At 38.4% G+C, this 24,665-nt stretch overlaps 1 protein-coding gene across 2 annotated transcripts in view; it reads right to left on the reverse strand.

The window, feature by feature from the left end:
• The window catches only part of LOC109412429 (acyl-CoA Delta-9 desaturase-like), a 55,921-nt gene that overhangs the window by 14,934 nt on the left and 16,322 nt on the right, over window positions 1-24,665 (reverse strand). Inside the window, exons 1-3 of one of the 2 annotated variants that reach the window (XM_062846197.1) lie at window positions 9,752-9,951; window positions 9,398-9,674; window positions 9,205-9,335 (exon numbers count right to left, since the gene is read on the reverse strand). In XM_062846197.1, coding sequence (XP_062702181.1) covers window positions 9,205-9,335; window positions 9,398-9,650 — 384 coding nt within the window. In that variant the 5' untranslated portion in view covers window positions 9,651-9,674; window positions 9,752-9,951. Of the gene's footprint in view, window positions 1-9,204; window positions 9,336-9,397; window positions 9,675-9,751; window positions 9,952-24,665 lie in introns of those variants that run through there. The other variant, XM_062846196.1, reaches the window with a different exon arrangement.

Consider the following 24,665-nt stretch of genomic DNA (forward strand, 5'->3'; position numbering starts at 1 on the left):
CGTATCATGGGGTACGTTCTGCGGTTCATTCGAAACTGCCAAAGACCTCAGATCCAGCGCGAAACAAGCCGGCACTTGACCGTCGGCGAATTGCGTCGTTCCACGGAAGCGATTATCCACGTAGTCCAACTCGTTCATTTGGCGGACGAGATTCAGCGAGTGAGCGCCAACGAACCCTGTAAGAGACTCGCCAACCTTCGTCCGATCTACTCCGATGGTCTCCTGAGAGTGGGTGGCCGTCTGGATCGTTCCCTGCTACCTTGCGAGAGTCGGCACCCCATCATCCTGCCGGACAGGGATCCGGTGATACGTCTGTTGGTTCGGCAGATGCATGTCGAGCTGCTTCATATCGGGCAGACCGGCCTGATGAATGCCATGCGTCAACGATATTGGCTCCTGAACGCTCGCTCTACCATTCGATCGATCACCCGGAAGTGTGTAACATGCTTTCGAGTCAACCCAAGCAACAACAGCCAGCTAATGGGTAATTTGCCCGCCGCAAGGGTTGTACCCTCACCTCCCTTTGCCGTCACCGGTCCAGCGTTGATCAAAGCGTATGTATCCGTCTACGTGTGCATGACTACCAAGGCCGTGCACCTAGAAGCCGTATCCGATCTGAGTACCGATGCCTTCCTGGCGTCGCTGAAACGTTTCATCGGACGACGAGGAATGATTCAGCAGCTACTCTCGGACAACGCGACCAATTTTCGAGGTGCGCACAACGAGATGAACGAGCTTTTCCGTCAGTTTCAAGATCAGCAGTCCGTGGCGACCATCGAGGATTTCTGTCGCAGCCGCGAAATCGAATGGCATTTCATCCCACCCGACGCACCGGAGTTCGGCGGCCTCTGGGAGGCCGCGGTTAAATCTGCGAAAACCTACCTCAAGCGCATCGTCGGTAACGTCAAGCTAACGTTCGAAGAACTAACCACCGTCTTGGTCGAAATCGAGGCGGTATTGAACTCCCGCCCACTGTTCACCATCTCCAACGATCCGGCAGACCCGCTGGTGATCACACCTGCCCACTATTTAATCGGCCGTCCGCTCACAGCCTTGCCTGAACCTTCATTAGAAGACGTTCAAGCAACCCGCTTGAATCGATGGCAGCACCTCCAGCTCATGCGCGAGCACTTCTGGCGCGCATGGAGCCGGGAACACTTGAACACGTTACACCCAAGAAAGAAGAACCTTCGAACTGTGCCGAACATCCGGAAGGGAATGGTGGTTCTGCTCCACGATCGAAATCAGCCTCCGCTGGTTTGGAAGATGGGTCGCATAGCAGCGGTCTACCCCGGCGACGACGGCTTAGTCCGAGCTGTCGACGTGTTTACAGGAGGAGCTACTTTCCGTCGCCCCATTAACAAGATTTCCGTGCTACCCATTGAAGACAACGAGTGTGTTCCATGAGGACTGTTGAGTGCCCTCAACGGGGGGAGTATGTTCCGTCTAACGACGGAAGCGAGAAACACTGCAAGCAATCCATTCCAAAATCGTACAGCCTATCAGCGAGCGCCACGCGTCCGCCAGCGTGACCGACACCTACGAACGTATGTCTGTTCGCTGTTCTCCCCGAGCTCCAAGCAACAGCAGCCGCAACGGTTGCATGAGAAAGTTTTCTACCGACCTACCGATCGGACGCGCAGCAGCCGCAGCAGTGAAAATTAAAAATACAAAGTTATGTAGAAGAGAAAAGAAGAATAAATGTAGTTTTGTAAGCGTAGCCGTTCCGTGTTCTGGTTTTCTCCACCCTAGAAAAGTTGGCCCTTGCCAAATCCCCTTCCGCGAGAGTGATTCTCCCGTCGCGAAGTGTTCCGCCGTGTTTGCCCCCGCAAAATTGACCATACAGTCCGCTGCTTTTCGACCCACACCGCTGGGCTCGAACACCTCGGGAATTTCTACAAATACTTACTCAGCAATTCCTTGCAGAAACTGTTCCTGAATCTATTCGTTGGAATTTATCCAGGATTTTTTTAAGAAATTCTTTTACGAATACATGCAGAGAGTTCTCCATTTCTACCAGGAATTCTTTCAACAATTCATTCTGAATTTTTTTTTTCAGAATTTTTTAGTGATTCTTTAACCCTTCAGAACGCGCGCTGTTGTACCACTACCAAAACACCTCACTCGTCGTATACAGCGCAAGCGCGGTGCAATTTCGGCTGTCTGATGGCGCGCGTCCTGAAAGATTAAAGAACTGCTCCAGGATTTTTTTTTTGTTTGTTTCTGAAGGATTTACTTCTGACACTTTTATGTCACTCCAGGAATCCCTTCAGAAATGCCTCTTGCATTTTTTCCTTGGAATTACTTCCAGAGTTCCTCCAGAAGCTTGTCATGCTTCTTTTTTTTAATTGAGGAGGTATCTTAAAGAATTTCTTCTGGTATTTTTCCAGACAATCATTCCAGAATTCCTCCAGAGATAAAGTTTTATAAGAGATTCCTTTAGAAAATCCTCCAGAGTTTTACTTAAAAAATTATTGAGGATTTCTTTCAAGAATCCTTTCATGTGCCATGTCTAAAAGCTTCTTAAAAACACTCTGGATGAATATCTGAAACAACTTCTTCAGAAATCTTTGAAAAAAAAACTCCCAGGACATGTAGAGAAAACGAATGGAAAAGTTAAAAAAAAGGATTTTTGTAGGAACTTCTGCAGGGGTTCCTGGTGGAACTTCTCAATGAATTGTCAGATAACCCTTTGCAAGAATTTCCGAAAGAATCACTGTAGGATTTAAAAGTGGAATTTCTGAAAATTCCATGGAAAGACTTTTGAAAAAATCCCTTGCTGAAATTCCTGAAAAAAATCCCTACAATTTTGCAAACGTCTCTGAACACATGTTTGACGGAATTTCAGAAGGAATCCGAGCAGAAATTTCTGAAAAATTCCTTATAGAAAATTTGAGTAGAATCCATGTACAAATCACAGCAGTTTCCTTATATAAATCTCCAGAGAAATAACCGAAGAAATCCCAGGGATAATCTGAAATCTCAGCAGAAATTTCTGGAAAACTTCTTGAAGAAAATTTTTGTAGAAACTCCTCAAGAAACCCTTAGTGGAATTCCAAGCAAATGTTATTGAGAAATTTCTTAGAAAATTCCTGGAGAAAATCTTCGATAACATTCTTGGAGATTTTTTTGAAAATATTCCTGGAGCGTTCTGTGGAAATAATTCAGAAAGAATTCCTGGAGAGACGTCTATATAAGCTTCTTTATGCAAGGATGTTTTCGATCATTGCCAAATTTGACTCATTTGTCTATAACTCAGTTTGGAAGCCTAATATTAAAATGTGATGTTCGACAAACTTGTAGATTATTGTTTTCCTACAATTATCACCAAGGACGCCATATTCTAACTCTTATATTTACGGCGTGAAAGTGTTAGTACACTCAGAAAAAAATCTATACTAAATAGTATACATCCCAAACTAAATCACTATTCGCCTGGTTGACCCCAGACACCGTTTATTTGCTGGATATACAAGCTCAGTATAACTTTGATATAAACGTATTCGAGTATAAGTACGCTATATCGTGGCTAGTTTAACTAGGATTTAATTTGAAAATGATTGGGTTTGTTGTGTTTATATTCCTTTTTATTGAAAAAAAAAAATAAATAAAAGCAAACATTCTGACACAAGGAAACAAGCACGTAAAGCTTTATTCAATTAAATTAAACCATGTAGGTACATATTACGGCGAGCAATTGAGCGTGCGATCGCGCCGCTGGTTCCATTCGTTTGGTGGATTCTGATTCCGCCGACACTCCCAGATTCGTGAGACATGTGGAGTGCAGCTCGGAGTGCAGCCTGATCGTTCGAAATCCGCGGAAGTTCCTACAAAATTAAGGAATTTTTAATAACGACATCCATTGGCAATACTTTGTGCATACCATCATTTTCACATCCAGCAGATCCACTTTCAAAGCTGCACATTTCAAGAAAGCAGCACATCGCATCTCTCGTGTGGAAGGTTTCCTAATCGGTGTAGGACTATGGAAGCGATGGAAATGTTCGACATCTTCAGGATCTAGCAGGAAGATTATTCGATTCCTCTCGATGTTGACGTTCCGGCTATACTTGACGATGTCCTCGTACCGATCGTGTTTGGCGCTGCACCACCAGATTATGTCCCTGATTATATCTCTCGTCCGATAGACACGGAATCCTTTCGGCTGCTGCTGCCATGATGTCCTCACCACCAGTCGCCTCTACCACCAGCTTTGTGCAAATTCCACGAAAAACCGCGCTCGGTCGGTTTCTTTCGGTCACGGTTTTCTATGAAATAACGGAATAATGCGGAGTCAACATATGCAATTTCTTCGCTGAGTTGTCGGGAAAGTAATTCAATAGTTTCTTACCTTTTAGCAATGATAACTGTGGGAAATTAGTTTAATTGAAGTTCTTAACGCTCAATATAAAATTGGACATGATATCACGCTAATCGCTGCGGACTGTATACGACGGCAAAACTAAACTACTGTAATACTGAAATAGTATAAGTTTATACACCTCGCTAGTATACAGTTTATACTAGGATATGTGTAATCTTAAAAAATGACAAAATTGATTAAATTTTAAACTTTCTCCAAATAAATATATTTCTGAGTGTACCGCCTACTCATACTAAACGATCGGATTTTTCGATCGTTTAGTATGAGTAGGTGGTACTAGCGCTCTCACGCCGCATATATGAGATTTAGGGTATGGCATCCTTGATGATAATTGTAGGAAAAACACTTATCTAAAAGTTTGCCGAACATCATATCAATATTATGCTTCTGAACTGAGTTATAGACAAATGAGTCGAATGATTGCCTGGTGATCGAAAACATCCTTGTCTTTATGTAAAACTTTTGAAATATTTCTAAAGGAATTCGGGCAGAAATGCCTTAAAAATGTTTCCGAATTCGTGGAGAAATAGGTACGTAAGGTTATTCTTAGAGGAATTGCCGGAGAAATTTCCGGTGAATCTTGGAGAGATATCTGAACGAAACCCAAAATGAATCTCTGTATGAACTTTTGGTATCTCTAGAAGAACTCCTAGAAGAAGAACTCTAGAAGAAAGTACCTAATATTGAAAGAATCTCTCGAAAAGTTCCATCTCGGTTTTCTGGATAATTCCCCGATAAAAATTCTGGGCATGTCCTTGCGAAAATTTTCAATGGATTTCTGAACAAATAACTGGTGGACTTCTTTAAAACAAAAAAAAATATCTACGAATTCCTGAAGAAATCTCTGGAATATTGACTGAAGAAATCACAGGAAAAAATTATGAATGATTTTTTGGAAGAATTTTTGGAACAATCCCTGAAGGAAACTCTGAAGCAATCCTCATAGAAATTCTCAGGACTTTCTATACGAATCTCTAAAAGAATCACTTAAGTTTTCGAAGTTTCAGAAGGAGCCCATGAAAATTTAACCCTTGGACAATTTTTTGAGGGAATAGGGTTTCGAGCCACACGCTCAAAACAATTATCACACGCATGCGAGTACACTTCGAAAATTTTTCTTAAGGGCCTAGCTGACTTGATCGATTTCTCTTCGTCGACTCTTTCTTTTGCTAATAACTTGATCAAAACAAACAAAAACATTATTCCTTCAAGAGCAAGATGTAGTCGTCGACTTCGCATTTCAACCAAAAAATCTTTAGAAAATTTAATAAACTTTCCGTAATAAGAGAGGATCGATGAAGAGAAATCGAAGAAGTCAGTTAGGGCCTACCTCAGCACAAAGATGGGTACCGAAGTGATTTCCCATTTGATTTTGCTGGTGCCGAGACTTGGTGCTGGACTAGGTGCAGTAAACTCGTTCAAAATCAACTTTCCGTCAGAAAATCTTCACAAGAATCACTGTTATCAACAAGTTCACGCAATAAGGTATCTGATTCAGATGAAAGAAGTATACGAAAATGGTCATTTTGTTGTGAATTTAGGTAATGCACAATTTTGTTTACCTGTGGTGCCGGCAATGGGGTCAAAAACCCTAGTTACAGCATCTCAAAGTTGGTCGTTTTGTATGAAAATCGGCGTTTGTCCGATCAATTATCCCCCACAGTGTACGAGAGAAATACATTGAAAAAATCTATATAAATAAAAATGGATTGGTGTTTGTATGTCACGAATAGGCTCGAGAACGGGTCAACAGATCGACATAATTCTTTCACTGTTATATTCGTGCAAGGCCCCGACGTGTTCGCACGGAAAATAATTGCATAAATCAACAGGAAAAGCAACGAAACCGAGAAAATTTGAAATTTTATTTTGTGGGCCATTTTCTTCCAGAAGTGAATGTCAAGAAACATAGTAGGCAGGCAGGACATCGTTTGCAGGGACAGCTGGTATGTAATCAAAATAATGCAAACCTAACATTTATTAAAGCTGAAAAGTTTAAACTCATATCAGGCCAAACATGTCTAAAGGTCCTATCTGCAGAAGAGAGGCTCTCTTTGGTTTCCCACTCTTTCGTTAATATCTCAGCTGTTTATTAGGCCGTCCCTTATTTTGCAAAAATTGGAATTGTTATAAGTTCGTTAGTGGAAAATGATCGTTTTAGCTAAGAAATGATCGTGTCAAAATTTGAAGTCCAGATCTCAAGGCTAAGTTGTCCCTCAAGGGGCCTAAAGTTGTCAAAAATGGTATGAGACCAAAAAAACATGAATTTTTTTTTCGACGAAAAAATACGCTATTCTACTAAAACCGGTGATTTTAGTGCCCTAAAGGGCCGAAAATGTGCTTAGAATTGAGATATCTCTACTCGTTTTTGAGTTATTGAACAATATAGGGTAGGTTTCCTTCGGGATCTAAAAAAAATGGTCAAAAATGCTGATTTTTCGGTTGTTTTTTTTTGTCAATAAGTCAGAAACGAGTAACGAGTAAACATTTCTAATTTTTGCAAAATAAGGGACGGCCTACTGTTTGTCCCGTATCGTGGGTAGATCACCTTATAATGGTGCGTTACGGCGTAAGATCTACCATAACAAATTTTGATCTTGTAATTTTTCAGTTTTGTTAATTTAAATGCAGAAAAATTCCAAGATCACTATTTGGGTTACTTTTTTTTGTATTATATTTTTCATTGTTAATAAAACATTTGTTTCAGGAGGATTCAGGTAGTTTTTGTCTATGTCTAGAGAGATCTATTTCCGAAAATTATGTAACTGTTGTGAGCCTATCACCATTTAATACTATTTTCTATTTCAGATGTACAAGCGGGCAACCCTGCGGTCCGGACGACGAAACATCCTTCTTATTTTTTGAAGGATCAAGATCGCCATATCATTCGGTGGCAGGTAGACCACGTCCGCGTCGTTTTTCTTCAAATAGTTTTGTTTTGCGGACCGCGCACTTTGTTATTCGTTTTACGCGATCTTGTTTTATTTATTTTTTTACGATGAATTAAGATGTTTTTGTTGTTGTTTAGCGCGATTTTTTGTTTATTTTTTTATTTTGTTATTTGTCGAGCCGCCATTTTTTTTCATCGCGTTTTTAACATTTATTGCAAAGTTCCGATGACCCTGGAGGGATCGGTTCTGCTTGTGCCTCGCACTAAGCTGAAATATACTTATTTATACAATAAATAGAAAAAATATCTTTTGATTTTATTTTCGTTCAACTCGTTTTACGTGATTTTTTTTTTCTGTTTTTAAAAAATTGAGATGTTTTTTTTTTTCGTTGTTTTCGCGTTTTTTTATGTAAATTTAGGTTTTTTTTCTCGGATCGCCAACTTTTTTTTTCTTTTTTTACGCGTTTCAAACATTTATTGTAATGTTCCGATGACCCTGGAGGGATCGGTTCTGCTTGGGCCTCTCACTGAGCAGAAAATTATTTAAACATTAAATAGAAAAAAATCTTTTTTGATTACCGGCTTTCAAAAGATTAAATTTCAACCAAGTAAACAAACAAAGCCGTGGGTCCATCACCAGCTTTTCAGGCGAATCCTTGACCTACATAATACACCTTCCAACACCCACTCCGTAGTACTTATGGGAGTGTCACTGAGTCGGAGGCCTCTTAAATAAGTGCTACATCAACATTTCCTTTCCCTATCCCAAGTTACGGTAAAGATGGGCGTGGCCGGGAATAATGACATTTGTGCTTTTGGTATTCTTGCATAAGATTGGAACAAAGTTAACTCCCCGGCCTTGTTCCGAAAAGCAATCCGAGCATGATTAGCAAAAGGTACATGAATGTTGTTAGTATCCAATCTACGAAATATACCGTAACTACGCTAACGCTAACGCTAAATAAGGGACGGCCTACTGTTTATTTGTATTATGATTGTCTCCTTGCATTGAACGATGGTCAAAACAATCGTCTTTTGATTTGTACTCCAAAAATAGTTGAAAAGTGTACCATTACATTGCAATAATTGAAAGAGACAGTGAACAAAGAGAGCCTCTCAAATGCATATAGGACCTATTGAAATGTTTGGCCTGAGTTATAGACATTTATGAACTAGAAGAGGTACGATTTTTATGATTATAACGAGATGCAGAAGATTCTAGCCCTGAATTACAAAATAGTTCTCGATTCATCAATATCACTCTTTGATCGTGTTAACCCCGGTTTACGGTATCAAGTATGATTGTTATCTCGACACTTCTCCTTTTCTTTAATTTCGAAATGCATGAACAGTCACCGGCAGAGTAGCTTGTTGATCGATATGTTTGTATTTTCATGTTGTTGTCTTGTTGTTTTGATAATTATATATTTGCGATCGAGAGCGCAATAAAACTGTTTTCGAGACTACGAGTTATATCTTACCGTTAACCGGTTTCATATCACGCTGGAACGATGGGAAGTGTATAAACAACAGCAGTAAATTTACCCACCGGATTCGTGTTGATGAGGACATATCGGCTGAACTATGTAAATATGTAGTGATATTCGCTTGTCTATGAGCGTCCAAAACAATGAGAAGTGTTCTCACAGACTCAAATCATCGATCATAAATCTACACAACAATGATAAACTGAACCGCTGTACAAAGCTCTCTGATGTGTTAATATGTGTAATTTTACCAAAGTTCTACGCATAACTATCTGAATGTTGCATGAATGTTGGATAGGATTCTCTATATCAGGCATTAGTAACAAAAAAGTATGGAACAATTTGAGTACTAGCAGTTTAAAAATTTTCTCAAACGTGTAACCCTAACGCTTACGTGTTTTATAGGAATCTATCGAATGAATGAATTATTTTTATACACTCACCTGTCCTGCCAGTGTTTGACACAGCATCAACGAGAACCGCAGAAACGTGGACGCTTGGTAGGTTTTGTGAGCCCATAGTCTATGTGCCCCGGCAGTGGCGCCCAATATTCCAAATAATGTTAAAAAAGATGCTGCAAAACAGATTTTAATTTGGTTTATTTCTCCCTTTTTTGCACGGACCCGACACACTTACTGAATATGAAAGTGATTGCTGACGTGTGCGAAAATAGTACGAATATTCCATAGACTCCTAGAATGTTGAGATGAATGTAGAACAGCACCGAGGGCCAACTGGCCTCCCGTTTGTTGTCCCGGGAACTGCTCTCAGTTCGAGAGCCTTCACTGGGGGTAGCTTCTTTGGACGCATCTGCTGAGGAACTGGAATTTGTACTGGAGAACTTTTCGCTGTTCTCGGATGAACAGGTCGCCGTTTCGCTGGTCGACATTATTGGTCCGGGTGGCGTAGATTGCTGGGAAAAGAAAAAAGGTGAATAAATATTTGGAATTTTCGAAGAAGCGGGAAAACTGGTTTGTCATGACGTGCAACCTTGAAAATGCGTATGACTTTTGCATCCAGACTGGGCGTATAAGGTAGGTAATTGCGACCGGCTTATTTCGTCGCGCTTTCGCTGTCGTGATGAACCGGTTCGATGGAGCGCGGCGACGACGACATCGCCACAGCCCATATATGTAGATCTGAATGAGCCACCTACAACTTACTGGTTTGATGAGCATCACCCTAGAACGATACGTAGAACCACCCATTGCACTGTGGGAAAAAATATGTATAAAACGCGAATAAATTCTAAGGTATGCGCACAGCAAAATCTGGCCAAAGAAAATCAAGCAGTAATAATTCATTCCAACTTGTTCCCAAACCAAAAGCAATTCATCGTAAAAAAGCATTAATTTACTTTAAATCAACAGCAAGACATTGCTGATTTGACTTGTTATATCCGTCATCTCGAGTTTTGAGCTTGAGTCCTTCCGTAAAGTTTTGCACAGTACCTTCGACCGCATGCCAAGAAATTTTTACCACCTTTGTGTCAAAATCAATCTTATTTTTCGATGAAAGCTGTCGTTCTTGACATTTTTTGAAGGCTCCAATTCACGGTTACTCAATATTTTTCAATTGGGTTGAGTTTTGAAGTGTATGAGATTTTACGTTTTTTGGAAAAATGCAATACAATTTCTACATAGTTTTCTGCATACAAACGCAAGCATTCTCCGCCAAAAACAGGGGACAAAAATCAATTCAAATCAATACACAATATCTAAGCTTTTGAATAAGGGGTGCCAACCATTTTTCCCGACATTTCCCGTAGTGAAAAAGATGATTTGCTGTATTTCTAAAAGTTCGGTTTTTCAAATCACAAATTCATATTGTTGACCAAACTATGTATTTATTGCCAAACTTCGATTTTTTCTTGCTCTTAAGTTGATCTGCAACCTTTCCAGGTTGTAATGATGTATAGAACCGAATACTTGAAAGCTAACTTAGGTCTGCGGGGACGGTCGCTTTAATGTACATTGTCAGATTTTCAGCACGTTTGTGCAAAAACTTTTCGAGGACTTCTTGTTCCCTTGACTCTATTTTAAACACAATGTCAAAATATATCCCGAAGTAAATATTTTTCAATTCCTTACACAATAAGCTTTCATTTGCGCCAGAGATTGCCACGATTCGTTGAAAATAGAGAAATTTCTATCCAAAATGCGGTGGCTAGATTTTGCTGTGTGCATACCTTATATCTCTGCTCGGAGTTGACGGATTCGAATGTGTTATTAACACGAACTGCCAAAACCTCTACAGTTTCAGATAAGCAGAGTGTCATTCGCCGCACGATGCTGGAAATCGGTGTATCGGGTCCGTTTTACCCCACTATCTCTCTTTTTCACCTTTTTCGAAAAATCCTGGAGTGCAAAATAAATTATTTATTTAATTCGTGTTTGTGTAAAAACTTCTGTAGCACCGAATGGAACTGATTTGGCTCACAGCACGGCATTAAAAATTGAAATATCTTCAAATAACCCCGATATTCCCTATTTCCTTGAAATTTCACATTCATTTCCGCCCGGAGTAGAACGCAATCCTTAAGTGCAGGACCAATCCTATGTCAAATTGCCGATACTATGAAAGTTTTTACACAAATACGAGTTAAATAAGTAATTTATTTTGTACGCCAGACGGGAAAAGATGAGAATTTTCTCAAAATGGTGTGTGTGAGAAAGAGTGGGGTAAAACGAGCTAAACACACTGATTTCTAGCATCGTGCGGCGAATGGCACCCTTCTTATCTGAAACTGTAGAGATTTTGGCAGTTCGTGTCAAAAATTCATTCGAATCCATCCACTCCGAGCAGAGATATATAATTTATTCGCGTTTTATACATATTTTTTCCCACTGTGCATTGAGAGAGCTGCGTAGAAAGCGTGCACATCCAGCTCTGAGAGAACAACAATGCTTTCAAAGAGCTAATAGATAGGTAACCATCAACTCACGTAAATGCCTACGCTTCAAAAGGCGATTACATAGTAGCCAGCACTAAATGACGCTGTAAGTTTCCCGACACGGGGCCCTTGCAAACTGTGATTCCGCAACTTCTGTTAGCATTGACAATTGAAATTCACGTTCAATGCTAATTAATGCCTTGACTCCCGCTTCTGATTCTTAGTATAGAGCTAGAGTTGTTTTTTTTTTTGCATGTGGCTTGTTTCTATTGCCTCGTTATGCAACAATTTAGACTGAGTTAAATATTTCTATTCTACATTTCCCAAACTATGATCTTGAGCATTTTTAATCAATCGCAGTAATATAGCTTTACTGATCGTAAGCCCAATAGATACTACATTGTAATGTTGATGGATGGGTTGTAATCAGTCAATGTGTTACAATACTCAATTTAACTTGTTCTTGATGAATGTAATGATGAACAAACTACCATGAACACTAGCTCAGCTGATCTTACGGATGTCCTTCATTCCTCATGTGAAAAGCAACATAACAAATCAAATTACACTCTACAAACAATGAATACTTGTTTCATTAAAATGTGCAACTTTACCTATAAGGTACACCGGGGCAAGTTGAAACGGGATCAAATGAAATGCAAAGTTTTAAAAAGATTTGAGTGCAATTTGATAAATCTTCCTCTATCTAATTTGTTTCATTCAAAAACTCTATGTTACCACATTCGAATTTCTTAGCAAAGTCAGATCATGTTGTACAAGTGCTTTGTTGATATTTTTGCTTGTATTTTTGTCATCTTTCATTCAATTTTAATTCTGTTTGGCTTATGCTTATTATGCTTCAATAATGAATGGTACTTACTGCATAGACATTGAACCCTACATATTTATTAAAATTTACATACTAAAATTTAACGTAAAATTGCGTCATATTTCGAAATGTGGTGAAATGTGCTAACATTTCAGAACATTTTTGTATATAAAAATCATCGAATTAGTCAAATTAAAGACATCAAATGTAAATTTAGGTAATTATCTTTGAAATGAGCCAAAAAAAAAATAAAATTGAACTATGGATGATGAAGATATCACAAAATCACTTTTCCATGTTTTACGACAGTGACCCCAACCTTTTGGCTGATACACCAGATTGAGGAGTGACCCCAAATTTTTGGTTGATGACATCAAGGGTTAATTTACTTTATAAAGCAGTCGAAGGCTAATAGAAAATAGTTTATGTTAACGCTCTCATCTTAAAATTTGGTCGACCCAATTTCCAGCGATACTGCCGTAAGTTTATATTCATTTAAAAAAAAAATTGCAACTTTGGGTTAAGTTTACATACAAATATTTTTGTAAAATCTTTTGAAATCTTCTGAATAAGATCTAGGGTTTTGAAATCGGACGCAAATTGGTGGAGATATGGGCTTAAAAAATGACATGTTTTTGAGGGAGTGACCCCAAACTTTTGATCGGGAGTGTACTCTGATGGTCTCATTCGCATGTTTTGGGTGAGCACGTGTTGTGGATAGACAACAGTCTTGACACTAAAAATAACATGCTCTCACTGTTGTTTATAGGCACGTTCAGAGAGTGTTGGAAGTGGACATCTAAGGATCAAAGGAGATGGTGATTTGCGAGGAAAGAACGTGGGGTGAGGTGGGCGTTGGATTCAGGTTGGTGTTCTACTTCACAGAATTGTTACTTGTTCTGTGGCAGAGTTGGATAACGTGCCCTGTCTAGCGAACTTGGGGAGACGTGGGTTCAAATCCCGCCAGAACTACGTGGATTTTTTTTCGCGATTTTTCCACTCAATTTGACCATTTTTCTACACATATTTTGCCTGTGAACTTCAGGCATTACGTATGTCTTTCTTACTGTGGTTTGTTAGACGTTTCAAGTCCAAATATACGTTCTAAAAAATTCAATTACATATTTCTTATTTTTTGCCTCATAAACATTCCTTGGGAGAAAACTAACACAACAAAAAAAAAAACGAGTGAAATTCGACGTTTCGTTCTCGAGTTATGCGCGGTCTCACGTATGCCACTGCATATCCTGCGTTGCGGGAAAAAATACCCCGCAAATTCAATCGCAATGGTAAATAGACGTGCGCGACTGCAAGAAACCGCTGTGGTGTCATATGCTCGTTATTCCTGGGGTAATTTGCGAACTTATCGTAGAAGACACCAAATCGATTTAACGTCAAAGCGTACATCTATTTACGATTGCGATCAAATTTACGGGTGGAATTACGGCGAAACGCGCAGTATCAATCTATATACACAGGAACAAAACACCTTCAATAATCTGGAAAACGCTTATCACAGAACTGTGGAAGCATCAGCCATAAGGATTTATATATTTTGATAATTGTGGTAGTTTGGTGTTCATCAAATAGGCTTAAAAGTATATGGGCTTTGGGGCAGAAGTCGAAGAACAAATGGTCGAATGGACAAAAGGTCGAAGGGATAAAAGGTCGGATGGACAAAAGGTCGAACAAACAACAATTTTAGTAGACCAAGTCAGGGATGGCATGTCACGCAGAAACTGTGCCCATTTTCGCTCATCTTTCACTGAACTTCTCAGTTTCATTTTTCTTACAAAAGAGCGAGAGAAAAAACGCACAATAAAATGTACATAATTTCTCTCACGCAGAGTTTTTGTGCGGGTGATTAGAGTGCTGCGTGAGAGCAATGAGAGCCCGCAGATCATAATCCCAGTGCGCAATTTCTGCGCGCACGCAGAAAAAACAGAACTCAGTGCACACGCAGTGTGTTCAAAGGGGTCAGTTTTGTTTGAGAATTTGGTGAACTGAAAGCATGCCAGTGAGTCCAAAACCCGCTAAGGGGCATCAAATCCTGTAATATCAGAGACAAGCAGACGTCTTAAGCTGGTCAAGAACTTATACAGTTGATGGATATTTTGCTTCCAAATTCCACCAAAAGGCTGTGCTAGTGAGCTAACAAATTTTGTTTTTCAAATATATCAGGAAAATTTGCAAAAAATTGCAACGAAATTTCAATCTCATATATCTTATGATCCTGATTACTTAGAGAGTTGGTGTCTTCGGCAAAGTTGTTTGGCTGGTCAAGCACTAATCGATAATAAAACTTAAGATTCAAAATTCCACCGCTAGGCGGTGCTAGTGAGTTAGCAAATTTTGTTTTTCATATATATCAGGAAAATTTGCAAAAAAAATGCAACTAGCGCCGCCTAGCAGCAGAAACTTGAACCAAACGGTAATTATTCTGAAAGCCCTTGATCTACCAAACAATTTTGCCGAAGACGCCATCTTTCTAAAGAATCAGAATGCTGAGATATGTGAAATGTATAATTTGTACGCTCTCTTGCGCCGCCTAGCGGTGAAATCACGAATCATACGGCCCATATTCTGAAAGCCCTTGACCAGCTGAACTACTTTGCCGAAGAAACCAACTCTCCAAGTAATCAGGATCCTGAGATATATGGGATGGAAATTTTGTCAGTGTTGCATCTGCTTGTCTAAGATATCACATAAATCACAGACAAATAGATATGTGACACTAACGAAATTTCAATCTCATATGGGGCTGTCCATTAATTACGTAAGGGTTTATAGGGGGAGGGGGGGTTTTAGAAATCTTACGCGCCATACAAAAATATTTGGCTTTCCATACAAAAAATCTTACAAGGGGGGGAGGGGGTGTCGAAAAATCGCAAAAATGCCCTTACGTAATTAATGGACAGCCCCTATATCTCATGATGCTGATTATTTAGAGAGTTGGTGTCTTTGGCAAAGTTGTTTGGCTGGTCAAGGACTAACCGATAATAAGACTTGAGATTCAAAATTCCACCGCTAGGCGGCGCTAGAGAGCAAACAAATTTTAAATTTCGCATATCTCAGCATCCTGATTTTGTAGAAAGATGGTGTCTTCGGCAACATTGTTTGGTAGATCATGGGCTTTCAGAATAATTACCGTTTGGTTCAAGTTTCTGCAGCTAGGCGGCGCTAGTTGCAATTTTTTGCAAATTTTCCTGATATATATGAAAAATAAAATTTATTAACTCACTAGCACCGCCTAGCGGTGGAATTTTGAATCTTAAGTTTTATTATCGGTTAGTCTTTGACCAGCCAAACAACTTTGCCGAAGACACCAACTCTCTAAGTAATCAGGATCATGAGATATATGAGATTGAAGTTTCGTTAGTGTAACATCTATTTGTCTGTGATTTATGTGATATCTTAGACAAGCAAATGCATTTGCTACTAGGCGGCGTAATAGTATTTTCATACTCCCTGTGGTACACACAGTATTGCACTGGAAGCACGACTGAGTGCGCACTCAACGAATTTTTGTGTGCACATTTTCTGTGCGCACAAAATGTGCACGCAGAAACTGAAAAACATGCTTGTTCTATCATTTGTTTGAGCACTCATTTTGAGTGTGCCGCTGATGGATGCGAGAGAGTGAGCGGCTGGTTTGTGTGTGAAAAAAGTTGCGTAGTTCACCCTCGCTCTCGTTGAAAGTCGTGTGTAGAGTGTATGTTTTCTCTTCTCACGTTTCGCACTGAGGAGCATGCCATCTCTGGACCAAGTTACCAGCTGATGTGTCTCACTTATAAGAAAAAAATATTTGATGAGTCATTGTTGCTGCTCATTGAGAGAAACATTTTATGTAGCAATGTTGTAGAAATCATATGCATTTCAGAAACAAACATTTCCATAGAATTTATTTTCTTCTTTTGTTATAGCTGTTCTTTCAAGTTGTGTTAATGTAGAGTTTAATGGCAATTTAGTTTGATTTTTTGTTCAGGAATATTTCCTTTTTTAATTTATAGGCTGTTGTTTTAAGTTTTGTTACTGAAATTTTATATCAACCAGAAATTTGGCCTTCATTTATTCATTAGCTGCTGTTCCTAACTTTACTGCAAAAATATTCATTGACTACTGGTGCTTAGTGATCATCTACTCTTGGGTTGACAGGTAGTTCCTACAAATTGCACTGTATGAGTGAAGAATTTCATTTTGTTTGCTCATATAATACCCAGAGATTTGTCCTTCTCTAATTCATAGACTGTTTGGCTTTATTAACCCTAGTAGGATGTTGTGGTCAAGGCACGCTGAACGTGCACTACGCCATCGTGGTGCAGAAAACTTAGTATCTTAGGAGGGTTAAATCGCTGCAATGTTTGGATTTTCAAATCCATCCATCTTCTAGACTGCTTTTTCAAGGAATATTGTAGTCCACATTTAACTTCAATGAATAACATTACTTTCTATCATTTATATACATCTTTTTCGAATTGCAATGCGGTAATAAATTGCTGCATATAATCTATTACAAGTACCGTCGTTGGGGTGAGAATGGGTCAAAAAAACGATACTCAAAGATTGTTTGTTAAATTACAAATGCAATTGAAGTCGGAGTAACTTTTTATTTGGTATGTATACTCTCATATGTGGTAATGATAGTTTAGCAAGAAATTATCACGTTATATGAATTACTTAGTAAACTACAAATGATTGAAAATTGACCCAATCTCACCCCTTAGAGGGGGTGAGAATGGGTCAAAGTATTCGAAATCACCTATCTAAGAATATAAATTAATTTTATTGATTATATATATAGTAAACATATTTAAAACACAATGTTATCATGACGAATAAAAGCTTAGGTAATTTTAAAAGATGATTAATCCACCTAAAAGGGCTAATACAACCGAAAAAATGGTTGAAATTTTATAAAATAACGTTTGTATACTGTATCATCATTTTTAGCCATCATAATCATCCTCATTAAGAGTTTCAACCTCCATGAGAGGAGGGGAGATTACAATGAGGGAGGGGCGAAGAAAGAATGAAAGATTGATTGTAAAAAAAACATGCTAGTTTTTGTATACTGCATAAGAAATGTTTAACCAAACCCTCCGTTATAAACTCTTATGTACATGATCATTGGCCTCTATATTGCTAAAGCAAATCACTCCATCTCAAGATAGAGGGTCGTTCAAATATTATGTTAAGTCTATTTTGTGAGCTTACGATATTGCAGTACACTAAAGATTAGCTGATGATTAGAGGAGCTGTCCACACGCATGGGTGTTTTGTTATAAATGATTTTAGGCACTAAACGTATTAACCCAAGTAACACAGAAAACATCTTTAGTAATAAAAAAATCCAAAAATGTTTTATAAACGTATTATAAGAGGATTGCAAAACAACAAGTGTTATTTTTAGGCTAAATTTCTGTTAGCTGCTGACTTCTGACAAAATAATATCTTTGGTTGTAAAGCTTGAAAAAATATGTGGAATATACATATACACAACACCAACTACCATCATATTGACAGTAACCAATGTTTACTAGACCGGCCCACATTTGTATGAAGCGAAAAAAAAGTTTTCAAAATTCACGGGGCACCCTCTAGAATCGTGCCTTTGGATGAGAAGAACAATCTGTGAAAGATTCAGATCAATCGGTTGAAAACTGAGCTGGCGCAAATGAGTTGATGGTTTGTATGGGATGTTCAGTCCAACTATATGGGAAATTGGATGACCTCCAGTCTCTCATACAGCACGCCGGTTTGGCGAGTTCGATTTGACCCAGAATTGAAAGAACAGCAGTTGATACCCTAATGAACAATTTTGTAGAAGACCATATTATGATAAAACGAACCGGGTACCAATCAAGCTTCAATGAGATCAACAGCTCGATAAACAGCTCAGCTCCCAGGAAAAGCTAGCATCCACCTCGCCAAGTGGTTCTGAAAGCAGTGGCCGTGATTACCATCCCTGTCCAAATAGGGTTCACATACATAAATCTGGGAAGCATCCGGCTAGGCGTTTTAGTCCACGGGCGTTACTCAAGGACTAAAACGCCTAGCCGGATGCTTCCCAGATTAAACAGCAGCCAAAATCCAATCGCGAAACATCCGCCAACTATGTTCACCGATCTGATATGCTGTGTTTCCGGGCTGCTGGCCAATTCTCCAAGCTCACGGGCTGTCCCAAACATGGGCTAGTCGGCTGCGTAATCGTGAATCGTAGCTGTACACATAAAATTTCACAGAATTCCAAACAACTATGAGCATCCAGTAATGGCTCGTCATTTGTATTATTTTATTTTGACAGAATGACAGATTAACCAAATAGCTGTAGTATAGTTGTATTAGAGTTGTAATGGTTATCACAAAACAAACAAACAAGTGAGAATGTTGAAAATATGTTATTTAAACGTATTTTAAATGTAATAACAAGCTCTTGTTGTAGAGTGATGTTATTTTGTAGGAATTTGAACTTGTTCTAAAATAAAATAAAAGATTTGCGTGTACTGCTCCTCTTCATTTTAATAGAAAAATGATTCAAATTACAGTACTGAATAAAAATATGAGTACATAAACAACAATATGAAATGAAATGACACTTTTGTTTTCCTTGATGTGCAGTGATCGCTGAAAAAAAATCGCTTTTTAGTTTAATAAATCTCGACTATGACCCATATTAAGTCTATTCTGGGTCAAGGGTTCAATTTTATATATGATTTAAATTTCCAATAGCATTAACAATATTTTAAACAGCACTGTAAACTTCATGAACACTCTGCCATATTGCTTTTTTGGTTTGGATTTGAAAAAAAAATCAACAAAACAGAACCGTATGGCTGATTAATGTTACGTTCTTCAATTCAATACAATGGCGCATGAATTATGAGTGACTGTAATTATAAGTTTCACCATAAATCTTGAAGCGCAAGTAAAGTAGTGCTCATACTACTGAGTCTATCCCATTTGTTAAATTTATTATCCAAATATTCAGACATCATCGACTCCATCCCTCGAGAAGCAGTTCATGTTGAACAAACTTATTGCTTTTATTCAGAAAAAATAAATATATTTCATTTTGTTTTTTTTTTGTTCTCTCGCGCTTTGCCTATTGCCAGGTTTCCTAAGAGACATGAAATATGGTACATATATGACACTTTCAAGTTATATAACTTTCAAATAGCTTAATTACAACAATTGAAATAATACGCACGATAACAGCTTTTTATAGATTTGTATTACTTGAAAATATCTTAATTTCAACTCTTTAATGAAATTGTGTTATATGTGTTATATGCAAGTTCTATAACTGCCAAATAACTCAATTTCACCTAATCAATATTAGAGAGTTGGTTCGAATGTATCTTTGGAGTATTATGAGTGTATTAGAATACATCTTAAATAACCCGTAAGATGTTTTATTAGCCGCCATTTTTACGCTGTTTTGCTTATATAAGTGTTCAATAATGAGTTCATAATACAAGAAATGAACTACAGACTATGTATGAAACGTGAATTTTAAACTTTTATAATACTAGTTGTGTTACTTGGGAACATAATCGTTTGACGCTTCTTGATATATTTTTGAAAGAAAGCGTGCTTTAGTGAAAATACGGTAAACATGGCACCACTCTAACGTCAAATGGGGACTGAATAACGAGTTGAATTTTTATTTAAGGTTATATACATTCGATAACTTGCTTGACCCAATCTCACCCCCATTCTTAATATTTAGACATTGAGTCGAAAATATTGAATTTTCAAATAAAAAGAGCAATGACAGCCCGCGATTTTCATTGCATCAACCAGGTAATACCTACATCTAACCACTTATAAGAAAATGTATGATTAGGTACTTGTGTTAAACATTACGAAGGAGATTTTTTTCAGAGTGATTTACTAGTAGTTTCATCATATAAGTTTAGCCACAAATTTAAAACAAAAAACGATTATTGCAAAACATCTTATTCTGCATCATGACGTGTAAAAACATCTCCCCTTTGAAATAATATAAAGTTTTCAATATAAATTAGCGATAGTTATTGAGCTATTTCAAATTTTATGTTTCTCCGTTTTGACCCAATCTCACCCCCCAGACCCATTGCCACCCCTATCGACGGTATTAGAACACACTATACTAACTTTCAATAATGTTTTTTTTTACGAAGTTGTTGAATGATATTGGAATCACTACTGGTTTTATTATTGGAACTGATAAATGATGAACTGCGTGGTTTAATTACTGGTTTTCGGTTACGCAGTCTTTATATAAATAACGACGTTCTATATTTTCCCAACGTTTCGACACTTGGTGTGTATCTTCCGCAGGAGGTAAAAAACGTCACAAATATATACCCCCTGAGGAATACACACACCAAGTGTCGAAACGTTGGGAAACTAAAGAACGTCGTTAATTAAATAAAGACTGCGTGGCCGAAAACCAGTAAATAAGGTTCTATTATTTTTATCGGAATTTTAATAGTCGTTTTTTTTTGTCAAATTCTAATCACTTTTTCATGTCTTCTAATTTGTCTTTGTCTTTTAAACCTTTTGTTGTATTTGATCTTTTGTCCATTCGACCTTTTGTCCATTCCACCTTTTGTACCTTCGACCTTTTGTGCCATTCGACCTTTTGTCCATTCGACCTTTTGAACCCTCAACCTTTGGTCCCTCGACTTTCTGTCATTCGACCTTCTGTCATAGATTCAAGTAGATGTGGTAGTTTAGTGTTCATCAAGTTGGCTGAGAATTGCTATTCAAGGGATTACCAGTTCAACTGTGAAGAAGTGAACAGCCAACCTACCACAACAATCATTTGATAGAAACTTCAAGATCGGGCTCACGCCTACATCCTGAAATTATATTCAAGACTTGGATACGAAAATTGCAGTAGGACTAAATTCATGTTGACTTATTTGAAGATTTTACTTTACGGATTTTAAGAAAATTGTCCACTCTGCGGTAGCCGCCGAGTTCTACCGCAGCTGTCAAAGTCCTATCGCAGCCATGAAAATCATCGTATCATTGAAAAAAATTGGCCAAATCGAAGCATGCTTGCCAAGTTAAATGTTCTGCAAAGCAACAACAAATCTATATATATCTATATATATAAAAATGAGTTTGAAGTGCCTTTGAGGCAACAAAACTCAAGAACGGATGAACCGATCAGCTTGACTCTTGCAGGGTTTAATTCGTATTCATGGTGGCTGTGTTTATATGCATAAAAAGTTACGTAAACCATTTTAAAAAGTATAAAAATGAGATAATATTGATTTTTTATGAGCCGGGAAGAATTTCAGCCTGATTGAAATGAAATCAATCTAGAGTGCGTTGCTGCGATGACCTTAGCAGTTGTCAAACCACCCCAAATTGGCAAGACAAAGTTTGCCGGGACAGCTAGTACCTAATAATCATCGGCGTCGTATCCAGGACTCGATTCAAGGTATCCTTGGACTGATTGATGATACCTAGGTTAAAATCATCAGTCTGACAACGGTCCACTGCACGAGTTTATGCAGGCCTGCTTACTCTCACGGAAAATTTGACGTTTGAACGGTGCCGGCACTTCTCAAATGTCAAATTTTCGGTGAGAGCAAGCAGGCCAGAATAAATTCGTGCAGGGGACTACTACGGTAGCTTTTTAATCTAGCGTAAAGTGGAAAATTTTCTCTAATGCGATAGCACTTCAAACGGAATCGCTCAGGTAATTTTCGTTCAGTGCATTATTTTTCCGTGATTGGAATGGTCAAGAAATTTACCACAGCAAGCCTCATTTCACGTTTCGTTTCAGCTCCGTACTAGGATCCGGAATAAAGCGACGCTTGCTCATTTCTTGAGCGATTCCTTGACAGAATTTTATTTTACACGCATCGAGATAACCCAAGAAATTTCTTGTTAGCTGTGTACTACCCATAAGTTAGCAATTTAGATAATTGTATCAAGTAAAATTTGAGGGGGTCAGAGGCAGCGTACCAGCCAGATCTTTCTCTTGAGCTTCACAATGCCACGGTAATGTTGACCGATTCTGTTATCTACCCGCACACTTTAAAGGAACTAAGAATTGTACTACCGTAAGGGAAAGTGGGATGTCATTTTTCAAACTTTTATCGTTTTCAATGACAAATAGCCTCATATCTTAGACTTTCAAAGTGGTAACAGCAGCTAGACAATATTTGCTTGATATTGTAGCAAACACTAAACTAGCGCGGTCCGTAAAACGGAAGTGGCGCAAAAGGCCGTCTGCCATGGAATAAGATTCCACTTCATTAAAATATTCAAAAATTACGTCCATCATTTTTAGGCATTCCCGACTCCTTTTCCCCACCGTCCACTTTTATCGTATACTCAATACATGGAGTGACGCCCGCCAGCCCGCAGAACGAAGGCCGTCATATTTGAATGACCCCTAACATGGATAGTAGCGTGGGACACGAAAAGACATTTTACTCCTGTACACTTTTTGAGTTCCATTTTGGCCCCATATCAACTGTGCAAAATTTCAGCTCGATCGGAGAAACTATATTTTAGCGCCAGCTGTTTTAAGTTTTCATACGATTTAGTATGGGGAAAATCACTTTGTCAAAGAAAAATCGCCACAGGTTGCCCCTTAACCCCTAAAAATATATCGATGAATGATTTATGTTGGAAATTTCACGAGGAAGAAACCCTCTGAAGACCGCAAAGCGATATAAGGCATGTGGAAAAAGTTATTGACTGAAAACCGAATGGCATGCCAACGCTGTTTAACATGTAAGGAATAACAATAAATAATAAAATCTCGTCATTTTATCGATCGGTTAAGGATTAATAACTTTTTCCACGAATGTCGCATCACTTTGCGGTCTTCGGAGGTCTGATTCCTCGTGAAGTAATCTATAGAAATCATTCATCGACTTATTTTTAGGGATCAATGGGTGACCTCAAGCGATTTTTCTTTGAAGAAGTAAATTTTCCCCATAGTAAATCGTATGAAAAACTAAGAATGGCGGGTGCTAAAATATAGTTCCTTCGATCGATCTGATATTTTGCACAGTTGATATGGGACCAAAATGGAACTCAAAAAGTATACAGGAGTTGGAGTTTTTCCATTTTTTATATTTTCCCATATAAACCGTGTACCAGGCTAATGGATAGCGTAGATATCAAAAACCATGCGCCTCCATGTGTATCTCAATCTCCTTGGAAAAACTGTGCTGGTAATAAAATCACCAGAAAACCTTAATTGCAAGTACAAAAAAAAAAAACGGAAAATTGCCATTTTCATTGAGAAATCAAAAGATTTTCCGAGGGTTTGGCGGCTTAGCTTCCAGAAGAATGTTTTATGCAAACATATATTGACACAATTCACCTATACTGCCTATGATCGCATAATTGTCCCATATGAATAGGAAATCCAGCAAATATGGAACTGATATGCGATCATGGGCAGTATACTGCCCCAGAAAGTATGGACGCACCTCGACTTCATTTGTCTCGGGTTGATTGATGGTTCTGGTTTTGGGCTTCATGTTGGTTTTTTCTGCTTACTATAGGATCGACAATTCAAACGTTCTTTGCCACGATCAACATTAGGATTCGAAATGGTAACTTTTTTGGTCATATCCCGCACTGTGTAAATTAGAAGATGTTTTCTTGTGCTCTAATGCCTTCCTTATACGCTTACCCAAACGCCATTATTTTTTACCCATTTTTTGCTTATGATCAAACGTGTCTTCCTCACCGTGCATCCTGATTGTTGCATGTACGGTTTCCTCACTTATGCTCTCCATATTTTGCACATTTTCTAAGTGCACAATTTTTCAACGGTGTTCTGCTTAAAGCTCATGTATTTTTAATTAATCCGTTTGAATCGAATAAACCACTTTACAAATACTAAGATACAGTCAGGTTTTTTTACGCGTGGGATACGTACCGCGTAAAAAAACACAGTTTAAAGTTTCACCGTTTCACCGTGCAAAAATAAGACGATGATTTTTTTTTTGTCGCATGGCCGCGTAAATGAAAACCGCGTAAAAAATGCCTGACTGTAATAGGCTTATCGACAGGATGTAGCATTTAAAAAGCACTAGTTATCAATAATTTTAAAATGCCAGTATTTTCTTACTGCGTCCATACTTTCTGGGGCGGTCTTAGTAATGATCAAATCAAATTTAGGAATGATTTTATGAGTTGGGTCATCCAACCCCATC

This window comes from Aedes albopictus, chromosome 1, assembly GCF_035046485.1.
Source record: "Aedes albopictus strain Foshan chromosome 1, AalbF5, whole genome shotgun sequence".
Classification (NCBI taxonomy): domain Eukaryota; kingdom Metazoa; phylum Arthropoda; class Insecta; order Diptera; family Culicidae; genus Aedes; species Aedes albopictus.